This window comes from Solanum lycopersicum, chromosome 2, assembly GCF_036512215.1.
Source record: "Solanum lycopersicum chromosome 2, SLM_r2.1".
Lineage (NCBI taxonomy): Eukaryota > Viridiplantae > Streptophyta > Magnoliopsida > Solanales > Solanaceae > Solanum > Solanum lycopersicum.
In genome coordinates, this window is record NC_090801.1 from 66,821,740 (window position 1) to 66,840,808 (window position 19,069).

The following is a 19,069-nucleotide window of genomic DNA, read 5'->3' on the forward strand; positions in this document are numbered from 1 at the left end:
TTGGCGGAGGAGTATATTCTTATGTCAAAATAAATGTGCGTCCCTCTTTACATAGTCAAAATTATGATCTTTTGTTTGATTCTACATAGTCAAGATTATGATCTTTTGTTTGATTCTTGCATTTATCTTCGTTGAACGTTACACTCATTGTCATGTTCATGCTGTAGATGACCGAAATTGTAATGGAAGATCTGCCTGAGAAGGTAATGATTTTCTAAAAAACATTGATGTGCTATTTCAACTTGGGGTCTGTAACTTAGTGAATTATGAGGTCCTATCTGGATAAAAGAGGAGAACTACCTTTCTTGATTCCGAGCAAGAATTGGTACATTTATGGTCATCTAATATGAATTATATAGTTTATCTTTGCCATGTGCCGCTTGGCTTGTGGGAAGTCTTGAAACTCTTTATAATAGGTAACGTTGATTTTGAGTCTTCGACCATGCTTTTGCAGGTCATCCCTGAAATTGGTTACCAATTATTACACAATTATGCTGACCAAATTCAGAACAGGTATTGGACCTGCAACGTTCATTCGCAAGCATCAAGATCATGTACCAGGTAAGTTACGGATCTTTGTTTAGATTTTTATCAGAATTAGTCTATGGAACTTGATAAAATTGCTATTTACCAGAAGCAGTTGCACTAATTTTTGCGTCATTCACTAAAGTTAAACTTATCTCTGAGCATGAAGTTGGTTTGGTTATAGCTGTAGCAGGGACCTAAATCTGTTTCACAAGCAGCCAACGTCTGTCACACCTCTTGCAGTAATATTCTCTAATACTTGTCTCTGTCATATTATACATTGAAAAGTTAAGTACATGGAAACCTTTTGCAAATTAGTCTTAGAAGGGAAAGGTATTATAGTGTTGATTGTAGTTGTTAATACAGGATAGGGAAGTGACATCAACTATTATGAAAGATGAATTGAGATTCAGAATTCTTGGAAATAAAGATACGCCTGTAGAGTATAAATACACAAGGGCTGAGAGAGATAGCTCACTTACATTCTTGAACCTTTTACCATATTTTATAGCTTATTCACTTTAGCATGCCTATTCCTCCCTCTGAAGTATATATGCATGTCCTAGTGTGGTAAAAAGCATGACACTTCTGCTCAGTCTAGTTATTCCATTAGGAGGTATCAATACAACAGTTTATATCAGTTCTGTGCTCTTGTTTAAAGCTATAATGGTTTTTGGGTTTAAGATTTTCAAGTGTCGTTTGTGCGCATTGTCTCTTATGGTCTAGTTTATGTTTTAATTGTGCTGATTATAGTGAGTGAATTATGAATTGTAACTTCTAAGGGGAGAACCTTTTTTATTCTAATACCATCAGTAACAAGATGATGCTAGAGGTTCTCTCTTTTCGAATTATAAGGTCGTGAAGCTCGAATTGCTTCCAACTTACTTTGGAAAATCATTCATGACATCATTCATTTTTAGGAGATACTCCACTAGCTAAACTTGTATGTGTTTCATAAGAAAATGGTTGTGTTCGTGATAGTACAGGTTCCATGTATTTTTCCAGATGTGTCCATTGATCAACTATTTGGTGTTCCTATGTGTGCCTTCTTGGAAACGATCAAACGAAGATTATGAATTAATTAAGTTTGGGTACGTTATGAAGTGTTACTATATGGGCAGGTTGGAACCTTTCAACTACACCTAGGTGGTTGTTTCGGCGTTAACTTAACTGATGTGGATCTGTTAGAGTTTCTTCAACAGGTAAGTCCATCGACTCTAATTAGCTCTCATATTCACTCCTCCTAGGTACTTGTTTACCCTTTTTAAGTTTCAATACTCATTTATGATTTTGCTAGGTATCGAATGAAAGTTGTGGAGTTGTTCTTGAAGGCCCCTGTCACGACCGGAATCTAGACCCCAGACGAGACCGGCGTCGTTGACCTCTCAGAGGTCGCAGACAAGCCTGCTTACGTCATTCTTACTTTACATAGATTAATTTTAGCGGAAAATTTGAAATTTTTGATTCTTTAATCATACTTGCTGAACATTCTTAACATTTCGTAATCGTTCATCATCAACCATCTAACATTTAAGAGATAAGCAACTGAAAGAAATAATTCATTAAGTATTAATTGTATATCGGCCAAAATAGCACCAATACAAAGTTTGAACCAAAACAGGAAAGAAACGCTAGTGGAACATGTTCCGCTAGCTCAACTCTAAAACTACGCTAGAATGTAAAACAGTAGCATCCTCGAAAGCATGAGGACCTACCAAACTCCGGATGAATACTGATGTCCGGATAGCTGCAACAACGAACCTGTAGCTCTAGCGTCCACCTGTGCCTGCACCTAAAAATAGATGTTCGTATGGAATTAGTACACACTTGTACTAAGTATGAGTATATGCAAGTACACACCAGGGACATGCATGAGGAAGAATAGCTCTTTCCTAACAACATGATTTTTGGAAGTCAAGTCAGTGGACTTGCCAAATTGAGATTGGGAAAGTTATGCCATGAGAGTGACATGCATCATTATAATTATCGTATAGCACACAAAACATAACATATTCATATAACACATAACATATAACACATACTTTCTTTCATATTATTCATTCGTATACTATGAGACCTTATTATCATAGACTTAACTTTAAGACTTTCCAAAATGAGGGCTCAACATATGGGACCTCAACTAGGGAGCCTTCTTTAGCAAACACAGAGTCTGCTTCACTCATTCATTCGTATTTCATTTCAATTCATTCATAGGCCAGTGCGAACACCAGCTATACCTAGGATGTAGTTTAAGACTTTCATCGGGTTTGCTGTGCAATGATCAGGAATGACCTAATGTCATTACCTGAATCTAGCTCACCTCTTGATTATCCTATCCTAACACCTTCGGTATCATTCATTTCTTTATATGATTCATTTGAGGCTGGCCTCATTCATTCATTGGGAACTTTAACTTTAACCGACATAGATCATGTGAGCATCATGAAATCCAGTGTCTTCCCCACACCGAAAAGAGGTGGAATCACCGGCCAAAGCGATTCAAATAACATGCTAGCGTATATGGGAATTTAACCCCGCCAGATCCCTATAGTGGCAATATAGGTTCAAAGACTAGGAGATGTGTGGAGACCCATACCCGGCAAGCCGGACAGTCTCATCTCATGAGAATTACGTGAACCTCCGCCCTTCCCGAAAGAAGGCATCACCGCTCATAGCTAGCCTATCGGTGCTCAGTATAAAGTTCCATTACATCCAACTCATACATCATGGAAGTTGTCTTCTAGTATGAGGGCATCATAGCTCAATAGATGATTTCTCATCTCATTATTAGTATTAAGTGTTTTAAACTCAATATTTTTCATTAAAGTACTTATAGAGACTGGTCTCTTCATTATCTTACACCCTCATTGATGAATACGTATTGGTAACATTTACTTAGGCTCGTTTGAGATTGCTCTCTCCATATACATTAGCCTCACATCATGATTGTCACCACATTCTTCATTTCATTACGTACATCTTAGGTTCACTTATTTTTTTGAACGTATGTTAAACTTATGTGTCTATACATACAAGCCATGGGGCTTCGTTTATAGTTCGTTAAGTGATTCTTATTTTCCTAAGATTATGTATTACAAGACTTATGTATCTTGTATATATACCAAGATCTTGATTTTTGATCAAAGTAGATTACATTATTCTTGAATATTTTACTCACGTATGACTTATGTATCAATACGGAGGTTTGGGCACGAGAACCCAAATCTTGAATTATTTGGACATCATTTATATTTTTCATTGATTTTAGTTCTAATATTCATAAATTTAGAACTCTAAATTAAATCTCAACATTTTCGTGACATAATACATTTTCTATTTTAATTAGAATTCTAAATTAAATTTCAATCATTTACATGAAAGAATAATTTCCTAATTTAATTAGAATTCTAATTTAAATCTCAATATTTACATAAAAGAATTAGTATTCTATTTTTAATCAAAATTCTAAATTTAATCTCAATGTTTACATAAGAGAATTAATTTTTTTCAACTTTAATTAGAATTTTAATTTATTATTATTATTATTTTTAATTACATTCGCTTGAATAGGGAGGTTGTGGGTTCGAACCCCCACAGCCCCCTTTATTTTTCTCTTATTTTCGCTGGAAATGGAGGCTGTGAGGTGGTGGGTTCGAACCCCCACAGCCTCACCTTTATTTCCTTAATATTTGTACCCCTCCCTTCAACTCTGAGGTCGTGGGTTCGATCCCCACGCCTCGCATCCCTTTTTATTCTTTTTTTTTTTCGCGAACTGGGGGTCGTGGGTTCGATCCCCGCCCCCAGCATTCCCTTTTAAATCTTTTTTTTTTTTTTGCGCGTGGCTGGGGTCGCGAGTTCGATCCCTGCCAGCCCCATTTTTTTTTTTTAATTAAGGCATGCTGCAGGGAGGTCCTGGGTTCGATCCCTGCAGGCCTCAAAACTTTTTTTTTTAAATTTTTTGATGTTCAAAAATTTCCAGATTCTTTTAAAGTCTGTTTTCAAGTTCTGGAAATTTATTCTACGATTTTTCTTCACTTTTTCATCAAGTTTAACATTAATTCTTAGGGAAATTTCATGGTTCATTCATAATGTTTTAATTACACATTATATTTTTTTTTATAGATTCGTCTAACCAAGAATTACTCCCTCAATCAAGCCACCTAACATTTCATATGAACTTCACGTCTTACCCCATTTTATTCACGAAAAATATACAATCATATTACATTAAACTTTTGGAGCATTACATAAAGAACCTCATTCACTGTAACATACTTACACATAATTTCAAGAAAAACATGGTTGCCTTTCATACGATTCCAAGTACACAAACATAATCATATTCATCGCGAAAACATAATATACACCTAAATCTACCAGCAATCATACCCAACCTAAAATTCATTGGGAGCTAGTGACAGGGGCATGCAACGGGAAACAGCCTTAGTTTCGAGATGAATAACTTGAATCGTAAGGGGCCTCTTGGGAAAGGAGCCAAGAGAGAAGAAACCCATACCTTAATCGATGTTCAAACTTTAATGTTGCTGCCCGGAAAACTCCTCCAAACCACTCCCAATTCACTTCAACGCACACCTCTCTCGACGAACCTCTCTTAGCCTTGACGTTTTGATTACTTATTTTCTTTTACTTGAAAATTTTTTTGTGAGTTTTTCAAGCATGAAAACTGTTGATGTTTTTGGCAGAAATAATGTGATGAAGATGGAGAACGTGAGAGAGAGAGTTAAGGAGCGTGAGAGAGAGAGGACTATTTGGATTAGGAGACTAATTCAAAAATCAGTCAAATAATAAATAAATACAAATCTGTTTTTGATTTATTTATTTATTTATTCATTTAAAACGTGAAAGGACAATTACGCCCTTTAAATACTTATTTATTCTTATTTATATAAAATTTTTTTTTTGAATCGTTACATTATCCCCCCTTAGGAACATTCGTCCCCGAATGACACTACCATTACACCTCATAATGCCAATCAGATCATAACTTAATTGCTATGTACAATCAGCCAATAGCAACAAATACGAAGAGATAAGGAACTATAGTCTTATGAGTAGGAAGCCTAACCCCAAGAGTTGAAAAGATGTGGATATCGGGATCTCATGTCGGCCTCGGCCTCCCACGTAGCACCCTCAACAAGATGGTTTCTCCATAATACCTTCACTGTGGCAATCTCCTTGTTCCTTAGCCGCTTGACCTGTCTGTCTAAGATCTCAACAGGTATTTCCTCATAGGACAAGTCTTCACCAACCCCCAAACCTTCTACAGGTAGGATTGATGCTGGATCACCTAGGCACTTCTTCAACATAGAGACATGAAAGACTGGATGAACAGAAGCTAGCTCCGCAGGCAATGCTAACTCATAGGCCACCTCACCCACGCGTTGTAGGATCTCATATGGCCCCACATATCTCGGACTAAGCTTCCCTTTTCTACCAAATCTCATCACCCCTTTCATAGGAAATATCTTCAAGTAGACCTGGTCACCAACGTTAAATTCTAAGGGTCGTTTTCTGTTGTCTGCATATGATTTTTGTCGGCTGTAAGCAGTAGACAACCTGTCCCTAATCAGTCTAACTTTCTCCAAGGCCTCATGAATGATCTCTGGACCCAAAATAGATGACTCTCCAACCTCGAACCACCCAACTGGAGATCTACACCTCCTACCATACAATGCCTCAAACGGTGCCATCCCAATGCCGGAGTGATAGCTATTATTATACGAGAACTCTATCAAAGGTAGATGGTCATCCCAATTACCTCTAAAGTCGATCACACACGCCCTTAACATGTCCTCCAATGTCTGAATAGTGCGCTCTGCCTGCCCATCTGTCTGAGGATGAAAGGCAGTGCTAAGTTTCACCTGCGTGCCTAAGCTTTTCTGGAAAGATCTCCAAAAATGTGAAGTAAACTGAGCTCCTCTATCTGAAATAATAGACAAAGGGATCCCATGCCATCTCACAATCTCATCAATGTAAAGTCTCGCGTAATCCTCGGCCCTGTAAGTAGACTTCACTGGGATAAAGTGGGCAGACTTAGTCAATCTGTCCACAACAACCCATATAGAGTCATGCTGCCTCCTAGTCCTCGGAAGACCAACTACGAAGTCCATATTAATGGCCTCCCATTTCCAAGTCGGAACCTCAATGATCTGAGTCAGACCACCAGGCTTAAGATGCTCTGCCTTAACCTGCTGACAATTAGGACACTTAGCCACATAGTCTGCAATATCCCTCTTCATGCCATCCCACCAATAAATCTGCTTAAGATCATGATACATTTTTGTGGAACCTGGATGTATGGAATATCTGGACCCATGGGCCTCTGTAACAATCTTGGTCCGTAAATCATCTACATCTGGTACGCACAACCGGTTCTGGTATCTAAGTATGCCATCATCTCCCAAAGCAAAAGACTCATTCATTTTTAACAACACTGAGTCCTTCATCTCCATCAACACCGGATCAAGATGCTGACCCTTCTTGACTTCCACTATCAGGGATGATTCAGAACTAGGGTGAACTGAAACACCTCCACTAGTAGAGTCAACCAACCGTACACCCAGCCTGGCCAGTCTGTGTACCTCTTTCACTAGCTCCTTCTTCTCATCCTCAACGTGGGCTGTACTCCCCATGCTCATCCTGCTCAAAGCATCAGCCACAACATTAGCCTTACCTGGATGATAGTGCACATTCATGTCATAATCCTTCAACAGCTCCAACCATCTGCGTTGCCGTAGATTCAGCTCCCTCTGCGTGAACACGTACTGGAGACTCTTATGATCCGTGAACACATCCACGTGTACTCCATATAGATAATGCCTCCATAACTTCAACGCAAACACCACAGCTGCCAACTCCAAGTCATGAGTGGGATAATTCTTTTCATGAACCTTGAGCTGTCTGGAAGCATAAGCTATCACCTTACCAGCCTGCATAAGAACACATCCCAAACCGACCCTAGATGCATCGCAATAGACAGTGTAATTCTCGCCACTCTTAGGCAGAGTAAGCACCGGGGCTGAAGTGAGTCTGTCCTTGAGCTCCTGGAAACTCTTCTCACAAGTGTCCGTCCATTCAAACTTGGATTTCTTCTTTGTCAAGGTTGTAAGTGGGGCAGCAATGGAAGAAAATCCCTCCACGAACCTGCGGTAGTAACCAGCCAATCCCAGAAAGCTACGGATATCGGTGGGTGTAAGAGGCTTTGGCCATTTCTTAACTGCTTCAGTCTTTCTGGGGTCCACTTCTACACCTTGATCGGACACAACATGGCCCAGGAAGGTCACTGATCTCAGCCAGAATTCACACTTGCTGAATTTGGCATACAGCTGATGCTGTCTAAGTACCTGCAAGGTTAGTCTCAAATGCTGTTCATGCTCTTCCTTGGTCTTAGAGTAGATGAGAATGTCATCAATGAATACTATGACGAAAGAGTCAAGGTATTCACGGAAAACTCTGTTCATGAGGTCCATAAATGCAGCAGGTGCATTCGTGAGACCGAATGACATAACCAAGAACTCATAATGACCATAACGGGTACGAAAAGCTGTTTTTGGGACATCCCTATCCCTAACTCTAAGCTGATGATACCCTGAACGAAGATCAATCTTAGAGAAGAAACTAGACCCTTGGAGCTGATCGAACAAATCATCAATTCTGGGAAGTGGGTACTTATTCTTTATAGTGACTTTGTTGAGCTGCCGATAATCGATACACATTCTAAGGGTCCCATCCTTTTTCTTTACAAACAACACTGGAGCGCCCCAAGGGGATATGCTCGGCTGAATGAAACCCTTATCCGTGAGATCTTTTAACTGCAGCTTCAACTCCTTGAGTTCTGCTGGAGCCATTCTATAAGGAGGAATTGAGATTGGTTTAGTATCAGGTTCTAAGTCGATACCAAAGTCAATCTCTCGAAGGGGAGGGACTCCAGGCAAATCTTCAGGAAACACATCTAGGAATTCATTTACTACAGGCACCGAGTCTATGGAAGGAACATCATGATCTAAATCATTAACACTCACTAGATGACATAATAACCCTTTGGCCATCATTTTATTGGCCTTAAGATTTGAAATCAAGGGGTTAGGACGAATCGGATTGTACCCCTCCCAGACTAACTCTTCTTCATTAGGGAAACGAAACCTCACCACTCTACTACGACAGTCCAAGCAAGCATAATGGCTGTGAAGCCAGTCCATGCCAAGAATAATATCAAAATCATGCATGGGTAACTCAATCAAGTTTGCACACATAGCCTTGCCACTCACAACTATTGGGCAATTCTTGTATACCCTTTCGGTTCTCACATTTTCTCCTAAAGGCGTACTAACCACTATAGGATCATGCAGAACTTCAGGTAGTATTTCAAAGGTAAGGGCAAGCAGAGGAGTTACAAAGGAAAGCGTAGACCCTGGATCAAGTAAAGCATAAACAGAAGTTGAGAATACTTGCAGCATACCTGTGACCACATCAGCGGACTTCTCCTGCTCCTCCCTACCTTTCAAGGCATAAAATCTGTTCCTCTTCGGAGGTTCGGCTGCTGCTGCATTATGTGGGGTAGGCCTAGGCTGAGCATTACCCCCAGCCTGACCTCTGTTCTGGGGACAGTCTATGACCATGTGTCCACTCTTACCACAACCGAAACAGGCATTAGTGCCCTGTCTACATTCTCCAAGGTGCATTCGGCCACACTTAGTACAAGTCTTCCTTGGACGCTGCATCTCACCTCCATTGCCCCTCTTGGGTTCGGGTCTGCCTCCTCTAGGCGTTGTATTTCTCTGAGGGTCAGAATTTCCAGCACTCTGTTGCCCCTTCTTGAATTTGGGCTGCTCGCGGACGCTAAAATTGTTTCTATGGCCTCCATGACTGGGACCTGCCTGATCTTGAGGCCTAGGCCTCCTAACATCACGTACACCTCTCCTCTTTCGACTGTCCTCTACCTGCTGGACATGCATCATTAATCTAGAAAGGTCCATATTATCATGGAGCATCGCAGCCCGACAATCTTCCTCCAGGTCTCCATTGATTCCTGTGAGGAATCTGCTCATCTCCTCCCTGCTGGTAGAAACCAAGGGAGTAGCATACCTGGATGATTTCAACAAAGTTAAGTACTCTCATCATTCTTGTTATCAAATACTAAGGGAAGTACATACCTTGATAACTTCACAAACTTCAGGGAATACTCCCTGACAGTCATGGATCCTTGCTTGAGGTTGATGAACTCCTCAACCTTGGCCTCTTTCATCTCTCTAGGGAAGAACCTTTCCAAAAATGCTGTCTTGAACAGCTCCCAGGTGACTGGCACCCCTCCTAGGACACGGCTATCTCGCCACATTTTGCACCAAGTCTGTGCAACATCTTTGAGCTGGTAGGAAGCCAACTCAGCCTTCTCAATATCAGTGGCCCCCATGGCCACCAGTATCTTATGCAACTCGTCTATAAATTCCTGGGGATCTTCTGAAGTCTTAGCCCCTGTGAAAATTGGAGGATTCATCCTTGTGAAGTCTCGCAGTCTGTCAGCTATGCTGCGAGCCGGTGGGTTTTCCCTCAGAACATCCTGCCGGTTGACTTGGGCAGTCATAGCTTGGGCCTGCATCGTGATGGCCTGTGCCATCTGGGCTAGAGATGCCCTCACCTCCGCATTAGTCAACCCAGCTGGGTTCACTGGCATGGCCACTCCTTCAGCTGGAGCCTGGGGTGGATTCTGATTACCCCAAGCTGCTGCTGCTCCCGTCCTCAGACCCTTAGTTCCCCAGGTATTCATTCTCTGAAAACAGCAAGGTTGATGTTAGACACGTTCGTAACACCAAGAATTTAAACATTAGGAAGAGCACAATAAGATAAGAAGAAGGGAAGTCTTTCCTACGCATCATGCAGTCTCTAATCCAGGATAGTGGTGCACTTCACTACCATGACTTAGAAACTACTCAATGTGGTTGATGTGAACTCATTATTCTAGGAATTTAACCTAGCGCTCTGATACCAACTTTGTCACGACCGGAATCTAGACCCCAGACGAGACCGGCGTCGTTGACCTCTCAGAGGTCGCAGACAAGCCTGCTTACGTCATTCTTACTTTACATAGATTAATTTTAGCGGAAAATTTGAAATTTTTGATTCTTTAATCATACTTGCTGAACATTCTTAACATTTCGTAATCGTTCATCATCAACCATCTAACATTTAAGAGATAAGCAACTGAAAGAAATAATTCATTAAGTATTAATTGTATATCGGCCAAAATAGCACCAATACAAAGTTTGAACCAAAACAGGAAAGAAACGCTAGTGGAACATGTTCCGCTAGCTCAACTCTAAAACTACGCTAGAATGTAAAACAGTAGCATCCTCGAAAGCATGAGGACCTACCAAACTCCGGATGAATACTGATGTCCGGATAGCTGCAACAACGAACCTGTAGCTCTAGCGTCCACCTGTGCCTGCACCTAAAAATAGATGTTCGTATGGAATTAGTACACACTTGTACTAAGTATGAGTATATGCAAGTACACACCAGGGACATGCATGAGGAAGAATAGCTCTTTCCTAACAACATGATTTTTGGAAGTCAAGTCAGTGGACTTGCCAAATTGAGATTGGGAAAGTTATGCCATGAGAGTGACATGCATCATTATAATTATCGTATAGCACACAAAACATAACATATTCATATAACACATAACATATAACACATACTTTCTTTCATATTATTCATTCGTATACTATGAGACCTTATTATCATAGACTTAACTTTAAGACTTTCCAAAATGAGGGCTCAACATATGGGACCTCAACTAGGGAGCCTTCTTTAGCAAACACAGAGTCTGCTTCACTCATTCATTCGTATTTCATTTCAATTCATTCATAGGCCAGTGCGAACACCAGCTATACCTAGGATGTAGTTTAAGACTTTCATCGGGTTTGCTGTGCAATGATCAGGAATGACCTAATGTCATTACCTGAATCTAGCTCACCTCTTGATTATCCTATCCTAACACCTTCGGTATCATTCATTTCTTTATATGATTCATTTGAGGCTGGCCTCATTCATTCATTGGGAACTTTAACTTTAACCGACATAGATCATGTGAGCATCATGAAATCCAGTGTCTTCCCCACACCGAAAAGAGGTGGAATCACCGGCCAAAGCGATTCAAATAACATGCTAGCGTATATGGGAATTTAACCCCGCCAGATCCCTATAGTGGCAATATAGGTTCAAAGACTAGGAGATGTGTGGAGACCCATACCCGGCAAGCCGGACAGTCTCATCTCATGAGAATTACGTGAACCTCCGCCCTTCCCGAAAGAAGGCATCACCGCTCATAGCTAGCCTATCGGTGCTCAGTATAAAGTTCCATTACATCCAACTCATACATCATGGAAGTTGTCTTCTAGTATGAGGGCATCATAGCTCAATAGATGATTTCTCATCTCATTATTAGTATTAAGTGTTTTAAACTCAATATTTTTCATTAAAGTACTTATAGAGACTGGTCTCTTCATTATCTTACACCCTCATTGATGAATACGTATTGGTAACATTTACTTAGGCTCGTTTGAGATTGCTCTCTCCATATACATTAGCCTCACATCATGATTGTCACCACATTCTTCATTTCATTACGTACATCTTAGGTTCACTTATTTTTTTGAACGTATGTTAAACTTATGTGTCTATACATACAAGCCATGGGGCTTCGTTTATAGTTCGTTAAGTGATTCTTATTTTCCTAAGATTATGTATTACAAGACTTATGTATCTTGTATATATACCAAGATCTTGATTTTTGATCAAAGTAGATTACATTATTCTTGAATATTTTACTCACGTATGACTTATGTATCAATACGGAGGTTTGGGCACGAGAACCCAAATCTTGAATTATTTGGACATCATTTATATTTTTCATTGATTTTAGTTCTAATATTCATAAATTTAGAACTCTAAATTAAATCTCAACATTTTCGTGACATAATACATTTTCTATTTTAATTAGAATTCTAAATTAAATTTCAATCATTTACATGAAAGAATAATTTCCTAATTTAATTAGAATTCTAATTTAAATCTCAATATTTACATAAAAGAATTAGTATTCTATTTTTAATCAAAATTCTAAATTTAATCTCAATGTTTACATAAGAGAATTAATTTTTTTCAACTTTAATTAGAATTTTAATTTATTATTATTATTATTTTTAATTACATTCGCTTGAATAGGGAGGTTGTGGGTTCGAACCCCCACAGCCCCCTTTATTTTTCTCTTATTTTCGCTGGAAATGGAGGCTGTGAGGTGGTGGGTTCGAACCCCCACAGCCTCACCTTTATTTCCTTAATATTTGTACCCCTCCCTTCAACTCTGAGGTCGTGGGTTCGATCCCCACGCCTCGCATCCCTTTTTATTCTTTTTTTTTTTCGCGAACTGGGGGTCGTGGGTTCGATCCCCGCCCCCAGCATTCCCTTTTAAATCTTTTTTTTTTTTTTTGCGCGTGGCTGGGGTCGCGAGTTCGATCCCTGCCAGCCCCATTTTTTTTTTTTAATTAAGGCATGCTGCAGGGAGGTCCTGGGTTCGATCCCTGCAGGCCTCAAAACTTTTTTTTTTAAATTTTTTGATGTTCAAAAATTTCCAGATTCTTTTAAAGTCTGTTTTCAAGTTCTGGAAATTTATTCTACGATTTTTCTTCACTTTTTCATCAAGTTTAACATTAATTCTTAGGGAAATTTCATGGTTCATTCATAATGTTTTAATTACACATTATATTTTTTTTTATAGATTCGTCTAACCAAGAATTACTCCCTCAATCAAGCCACCTAACATTTCATATGAACTTCACGTCTTACCCCATTTTATTCACGAAAAATATACAATCATATTACATTAAACTTTTGGAGCATTACATAAAGAACCTCATTCACTGTAACATACTTACACATAATTTCAAGAAAAACATGGTTGCCTTTCATACGATTCCAAGTACACAAACATAATCATATTCATCGCGAAAACATAATATACACCTAAATCTACCAGCAATCATACCCAACCTAAAATTCATTGGGAGCTAGTGACAGGGGCATGCAACGGGAAACAGCCTTAGTTTCGAGATGAATAACTTGAATCGTAAGGGGCCTCTTGGGAAAGGAGCCAAGAGAGAAGAAACCCATACCTTAATCGATGTTCAAACTTTAATGTTGCTGCCCGGAAAACTCCTCCAAACCACTCCCAATTCACTTCAACGCACACCTCTCTCGACGAACCTCTCTTAGCCTTGACGTTTTGATTACTTATTTTCTTTTACTTGAAAATTTTTTTGTGAGTTTTTCAAGCATGAAAACTGTTGATGTTTTTGGCAGAAATAATGTGATGAAGATGGAGAACGTGAGAGAGAGAGTTAAGGAGCGTGAGAGAGAGAGGACTATTTGGATTAGGAGACTAATTCAAAAATCAGTCAAATAATAAATAAATACAAATCTGTTTTTGATTTATTTATTTATTTATTCATTTAAAACGTGAAAGGACAATTACGCCCTTTAAATACTTATTTATTCTTATTTATATAAAAAAAAATTTTTGAATCGTTACATTATCCCCCCTTAGGAACATTCGTCCCCGAATGACACTACCATTACACCTCATAATGCCAATCAGATCATAACTTAATTGCTATGTACAATCAGCCAATAGCAACAAATACGAAGAGATAAGGAACTATAGTCTTATGAGTAGGAAGCCTAACCCCAAGAGTTGAAAAGATGTGGATATCGGGATCTCATGTCGGCCTCGGCCTCCCACGTAGCACCCTCAACAAGATGGTTTCTCCATAATACCTTCACTGTGGCAATCTCCTTGTTCCTTAGCCGCTTGACCTGTCTGTCTAAGATCTCAACAGGTATTTCCTCATAGGACAAGTCTTCACCAACCCCCAAACCTTCTACAGGTAGGATTGATGCTGGATCACCTAGGCACTTCTTCAACATAGAGACATGAAAGACTGGATGAACAGAAGCTAGCTCCGCAGGCAATGCTAACTCATAGGCCACCTCACCCACGCGTTGTAGGATCTCATATGGCCCCACATATCTCGGACTAAGCTTCCCTTTTCTACCAAATCTCATCACCCCTTTCATAGGAAATATCTTCAAGTAGACCTGGTCACCAACGTTAAATTCTAAGGGTCGTTTTCTGTTGTCTGCATATGATTTTTGTCGGCTGTAAGCAGTAGACAACCTGTCCCTAATCAGTCTAACTTTCTCCAAGGCCTCATGAATGATCTCTGGACCCAAAATAGATGACTCTCCAACCTCGAACCACCCAACTGGAGATCTACACCTCCTACCATACAATGCCTCAAACGGTGCCATCCCAATGCCGGAGTGATAGCTATTATTATACGAGAACTCTATCAAAGGTAGATGGTCATCCCAATTACCTCTAAAGTCGATCACACACGCCCTTAACATGTCCTCCAATGTCTGAATAGTGCGCTCTGCCTGCCCATCTGTCTGAGGATGAAAGGCAGTGCTAAGTTTCACCTGCGTGCCTAAGCTTTTCTGGAAAGATCTCCAAAAATGTGAAGTAAACTGAGCTCCTCTATCTGAAATAATAGACAAAGGGATCCCATGCCATCTCACAATCTCATCAATGTAAAGTCTCGCGTAATCCTCGGCCCTGTAAGTAGACTTCACTGGGATAAAGTGGGCAGACTTAGTCAATCTGTCCACAACAACCCATATAGAGTCATGCTGCCTCCTAGTCCTCGGAAGACCAACTACGAAGTCCATATTAATGGCCTCCCATTTCCAAGTCGGAACCTCAATGATCTGAGTCAGACCACCAGGCTTAAGATGCTCTGCCTTAACCTGCTGACAATTAGGACACTTAGCCACATAGTCTGCAATATCCCTCTTCATGCCATCCCACCAATAAATCTGCTTAAGATCATGATACATTTTTGTGGAACCTGGATGTATGGAATATCTGGACCCATGGGCCTCTGTAACAATCTTGGTCCGTAAATCATCTACATCTGGTACGCACAACCGGTTCTGGTATCTAAGTATGCCATCATCTCCCAAAGCAAAAGACTCATTCATTTTTAACAACACTGAGTCCTTCATCTCCATCAACACCGGATCAAGATGCTGACCCTTCTTGACTTCCACTATCAGGGATGATTCAGAACTAGGGTGAACTGAAACACCTCCACTAGTAGAGTCAACCAACCGTACACCCAGCCTGGCCAGTCTGTGTACCTCTTTCACTAGCTCCTTCTTCTCATCCTCAACGTGGGCTGTACTCCCCATGCTCATCCTGCTCAAAGCATCAGCCACAACATTAGCCTTACCTGGATGATAGTGCACATTCATGTCATAATCCTTCAACAGCTCCAACCATCTGCGTTGCCGTAGATTCAGCTCCCTCTGCGTGAACACGTACTGGAGACTCTTATGATCCGTGAACACATCCACGTGTACTCCATATAGATAATGCCTCCATAACTTCAACGCAAACACCACAGCTGCCAACTCCAAGTCATGAGTGGGATAATTCTTTTCATGAACCTTGAGCTGTCTGGAAGCATAAGCTATCACCTTACCAGCCTGCATAAGAACACATCCCAAACCGACCCTAGATGCATCGCAATAGACAGTGTAATTCTCGCCACTCTTAGGCAGAGTAAGCACCGGGGCTGAAGTGAGTCTGTCCTTGAGCTCCTGGAAACTCTTCTCACAAGTGTCCGTCCATTCAAACTTGGATTTCTTCTTTGTCAAGGTTGTAAGTGGGGCAGCAATGGAAGAAAATCCCTCCACGAACCTGCGGTAGTAACCAGCCAATCCCAGAAAGCTACGGATATCGGTGGGTGTAAGAGGCTTTGGCCATTTCTTAACTGCTTCAGTCTTTCTGGGGTCCACTTCTACACCTTGATCGGACACAACATGGCCCAGGAAGGTCACTGATCTCAGCCAGAATTCACACTTGCTGAATTTGGCATACAGCTGATGCTGTCTAAGTACCTGCAAGGTTAGTCTCAAATGCTGTTCATGCTCTTCCTTGGTCTTAGAGTAGATGAGAATGTCATCAATGAATACTATGACGAAAGAGTCAAGGTATTCACGGAAAACTCTGTTCATGAGGTCCATAAATGCAGCAGGTGCATTCGTGAGACCGAATGACATAACCAAGAACTCATAATGACCATAACGGGTACGAAAAGCTGTTTTTGGGACATCCCTATCCCTAACTCTAAGCTGATGATACCCTGAACGAAGATCAATCTTAGAGAAGAAACTAGACCCTTGGAGCTGATCGAACAAATCATCAATTCTGGGAAGTGGGTACTTATTCTTTATAGTGACTTTGTTGAGCTGCCGATAATCGATACACATTCTAAGGGTCCCATCCTTTTTCTTTACAAACAACACTGGAGCGCCCCAAGGGGATATGCTCGGCTGAATGAAACCCTTATCCGTGAGATCTTTTAACTGCAGCTTCAACTCCTTGAGTTCTGCTGGAGCCATTCTATAAGGAGGAATTGAGATTGGTTTAGTATCAGGTTCTAAGTCGATACCAAAGTCAATCTCTCGAAGGGGAGGGACTCCAGGCAAATCTTCAGGAAACACATCTAGGAATTCATTTACTACAGGCACCGAGTCTATGGAAGGAACATCATGATCTAAATCATTAACACTCACTAGATGACATAATAACCCTTTGGCCATCATTTTATTGGCCTTAAGATTTGAAATCAAGGGGTTAGGACGAATCGGATTGTACCCCTCCCAGACTAACTCTTCTTCATTAGGGAAACGAAACCTCACCACTCTACTACGACAGTCCAAGCAAGCATAATGGCTGTGAAGCCAGTCCATGCCAAGAATAATATCAAAATCATGCATGGGTAACTCAATCAAGTTTGCACACATAGCCTTGCCACTCACAACTATTGGGCAATTCTTGTATACCCTTTCGGTTCTCACATTTTCTCCTAAAGGCGTACTAACCACTATAGGATCATGCAGAACTTCAGGTAGTATTTCAAAGGTAAGGGCAAGCAGAGGAGTTACAAAGGAAAGCGTAGACCCTGGATCAAGTAAAGCATAAACAGAAGTTGAGAATACTTGCAGCATACCTGTGACCACATCAGCGGACTTCTCCTGCTCCTCCCTACCTTTCAAGGCATAAAATCTGTTCCTCTTCGGAGGTTCGGCTGCTGCTGCATTATGTGGGGTAGGCCTAGGCTGAGCATTACCCCCAGCCTGACCTCTGTTCTGGGGACAGTCTATGACCATGTGTCCACTCTTACCACAACCGAAACAGGCATTAGTGCCCTGTCTACATTCTCCAAGGTGCATTCGGCCACACTTAGTACAAGTCTTCCTTGGACGCTGCATCTCACCTCCATTGCCCCTCTTGGGTTCGGGTCTGCCTCCTCTAGGCGTTGTATTTCTCTGAGGGTCAGAATTTCCAGCACTCTGTTGCCCCTTCTTGAATTTGGGCTGCTCGCGGACGCTAAAATTGTTTCTATGGCCTCCATGACTGGGACCTGCCTGATCTTGAGGCCTAGGCCTCCTAACATCACGTACACCTCTCCTCTTTCGACTGTCCTCTACCTGCTGGACATGCATCATTAATCTAGAAAGGTCCATATTATCATGGAGCATCGCAGCCCGACAATCTTCCTCCAGGTCTCCATTGATTCCTGTGAGGAATCTGCTCATCTCCTCCCTGCTGGTAGAAACCAAGGGAGTAGCATACCTGGATGATTTCAACAAAGTTAAGTACTCTCATCATTCTTGTTATCAAATACTAAGGGAAGTACATACCTTGATAACTTCACAAACTTCAGGGAATACTCCCTGACAGTCATGGATCCTTGCTTGAGGTTGATGAACTCCTCAACCTTGGCCTCTTTCATCTCTCTAGGGAAGAACCTTTCCAAAAATGCTGTCTTGAACAGCTCCCAGGTGACTGGCACCCCTCCTAGGACACGGCTATCTCGCCACATTTTGCACCAAGTCTGTGCAACATCTTTGAGCTGGTAGGAAGCCAACTCAGCCTTCTCAATATCAGTGGCCCCCATGGCCACCAGTATCTTATGCAACTCGTCTATAAATTCCTGGGGATCTTCTGAAGTCTTAGCCCCTGTGAAAATTGGAGGATTCATCCTTGTGAAGTCTCGCAGTCTGTCAGCTATGCTGCGAGCCGGTGGGTTTTCCCTCAGAACATCCTGCCGGTTGACTTGGGCAGTCATAGCTTGGGCCTGCATCGTGATGGCCTGTGCCATCTGGGCTAGAGATGCCCTCACCTCCGCATTAGTCAACCCAGCTGGGTTCACTGGCATGGCCACTCCTTCAGCTGGAGCCTGGGGTGGATTCTGATTACCCCAAGCTGCTGCTGCTCCCGTCCTCAGACCCTTAGTTCCCCAGGTATTCATTCTCTGAAAACAGCAAGGTTGATGTTAGACACGTTCGTAACACCAAGAATTTAAACATTAGGAAGAGCACAATAAGATAAGAAGAA

At 41.2% G+C, this 19,069-nt stretch overlaps 1 protein-coding gene and 1 long non-coding RNA gene across 2 annotated transcripts; one reads left to right on the plus strand and one right to left on the minus strand.

The window, feature by feature from the left end:
- Positions 1-200: 200 nt before the first annotated feature.
- Positions 201-1,959, plus strand: LOC109118714 (uncharacterized). The gene is made up of 4 exons (XR_011215086.1): positions 201-325; positions 455-561; positions 1,647-1,727; positions 1,823-1,959. It is a non-coding gene; the product is annotated as an uncharacterized lncRNA (long non-coding RNA).
- A 4,624-nt stretch (positions 1,960-6,583) lies between these two features.
- On the minus strand, positions 6,584-18,983 carry LOC138342197 (uncharacterized). Its single transcript, XM_069294417.1, has 10 exons — positions 18,373-18,983; positions 17,471-18,304; positions 16,364-16,528; positions 15,802-15,943; positions 9,699-10,312; positions 8,797-9,630; positions 7,690-7,854; positions 7,099-7,269; positions 6,707-6,927; positions 6,584-6,588 (listed from the first exon to the last, which is right to left on the minus strand). Exons 1-10 carry the CDS (start codon positions 18,981-18,983, stop codon positions 6,584-6,586), a joined length of 3,762 nt encoding a protein of 1,253 aa, XP_069150518.1.
- Positions 18,984-19,069: the final 86 nt, after the last annotated feature.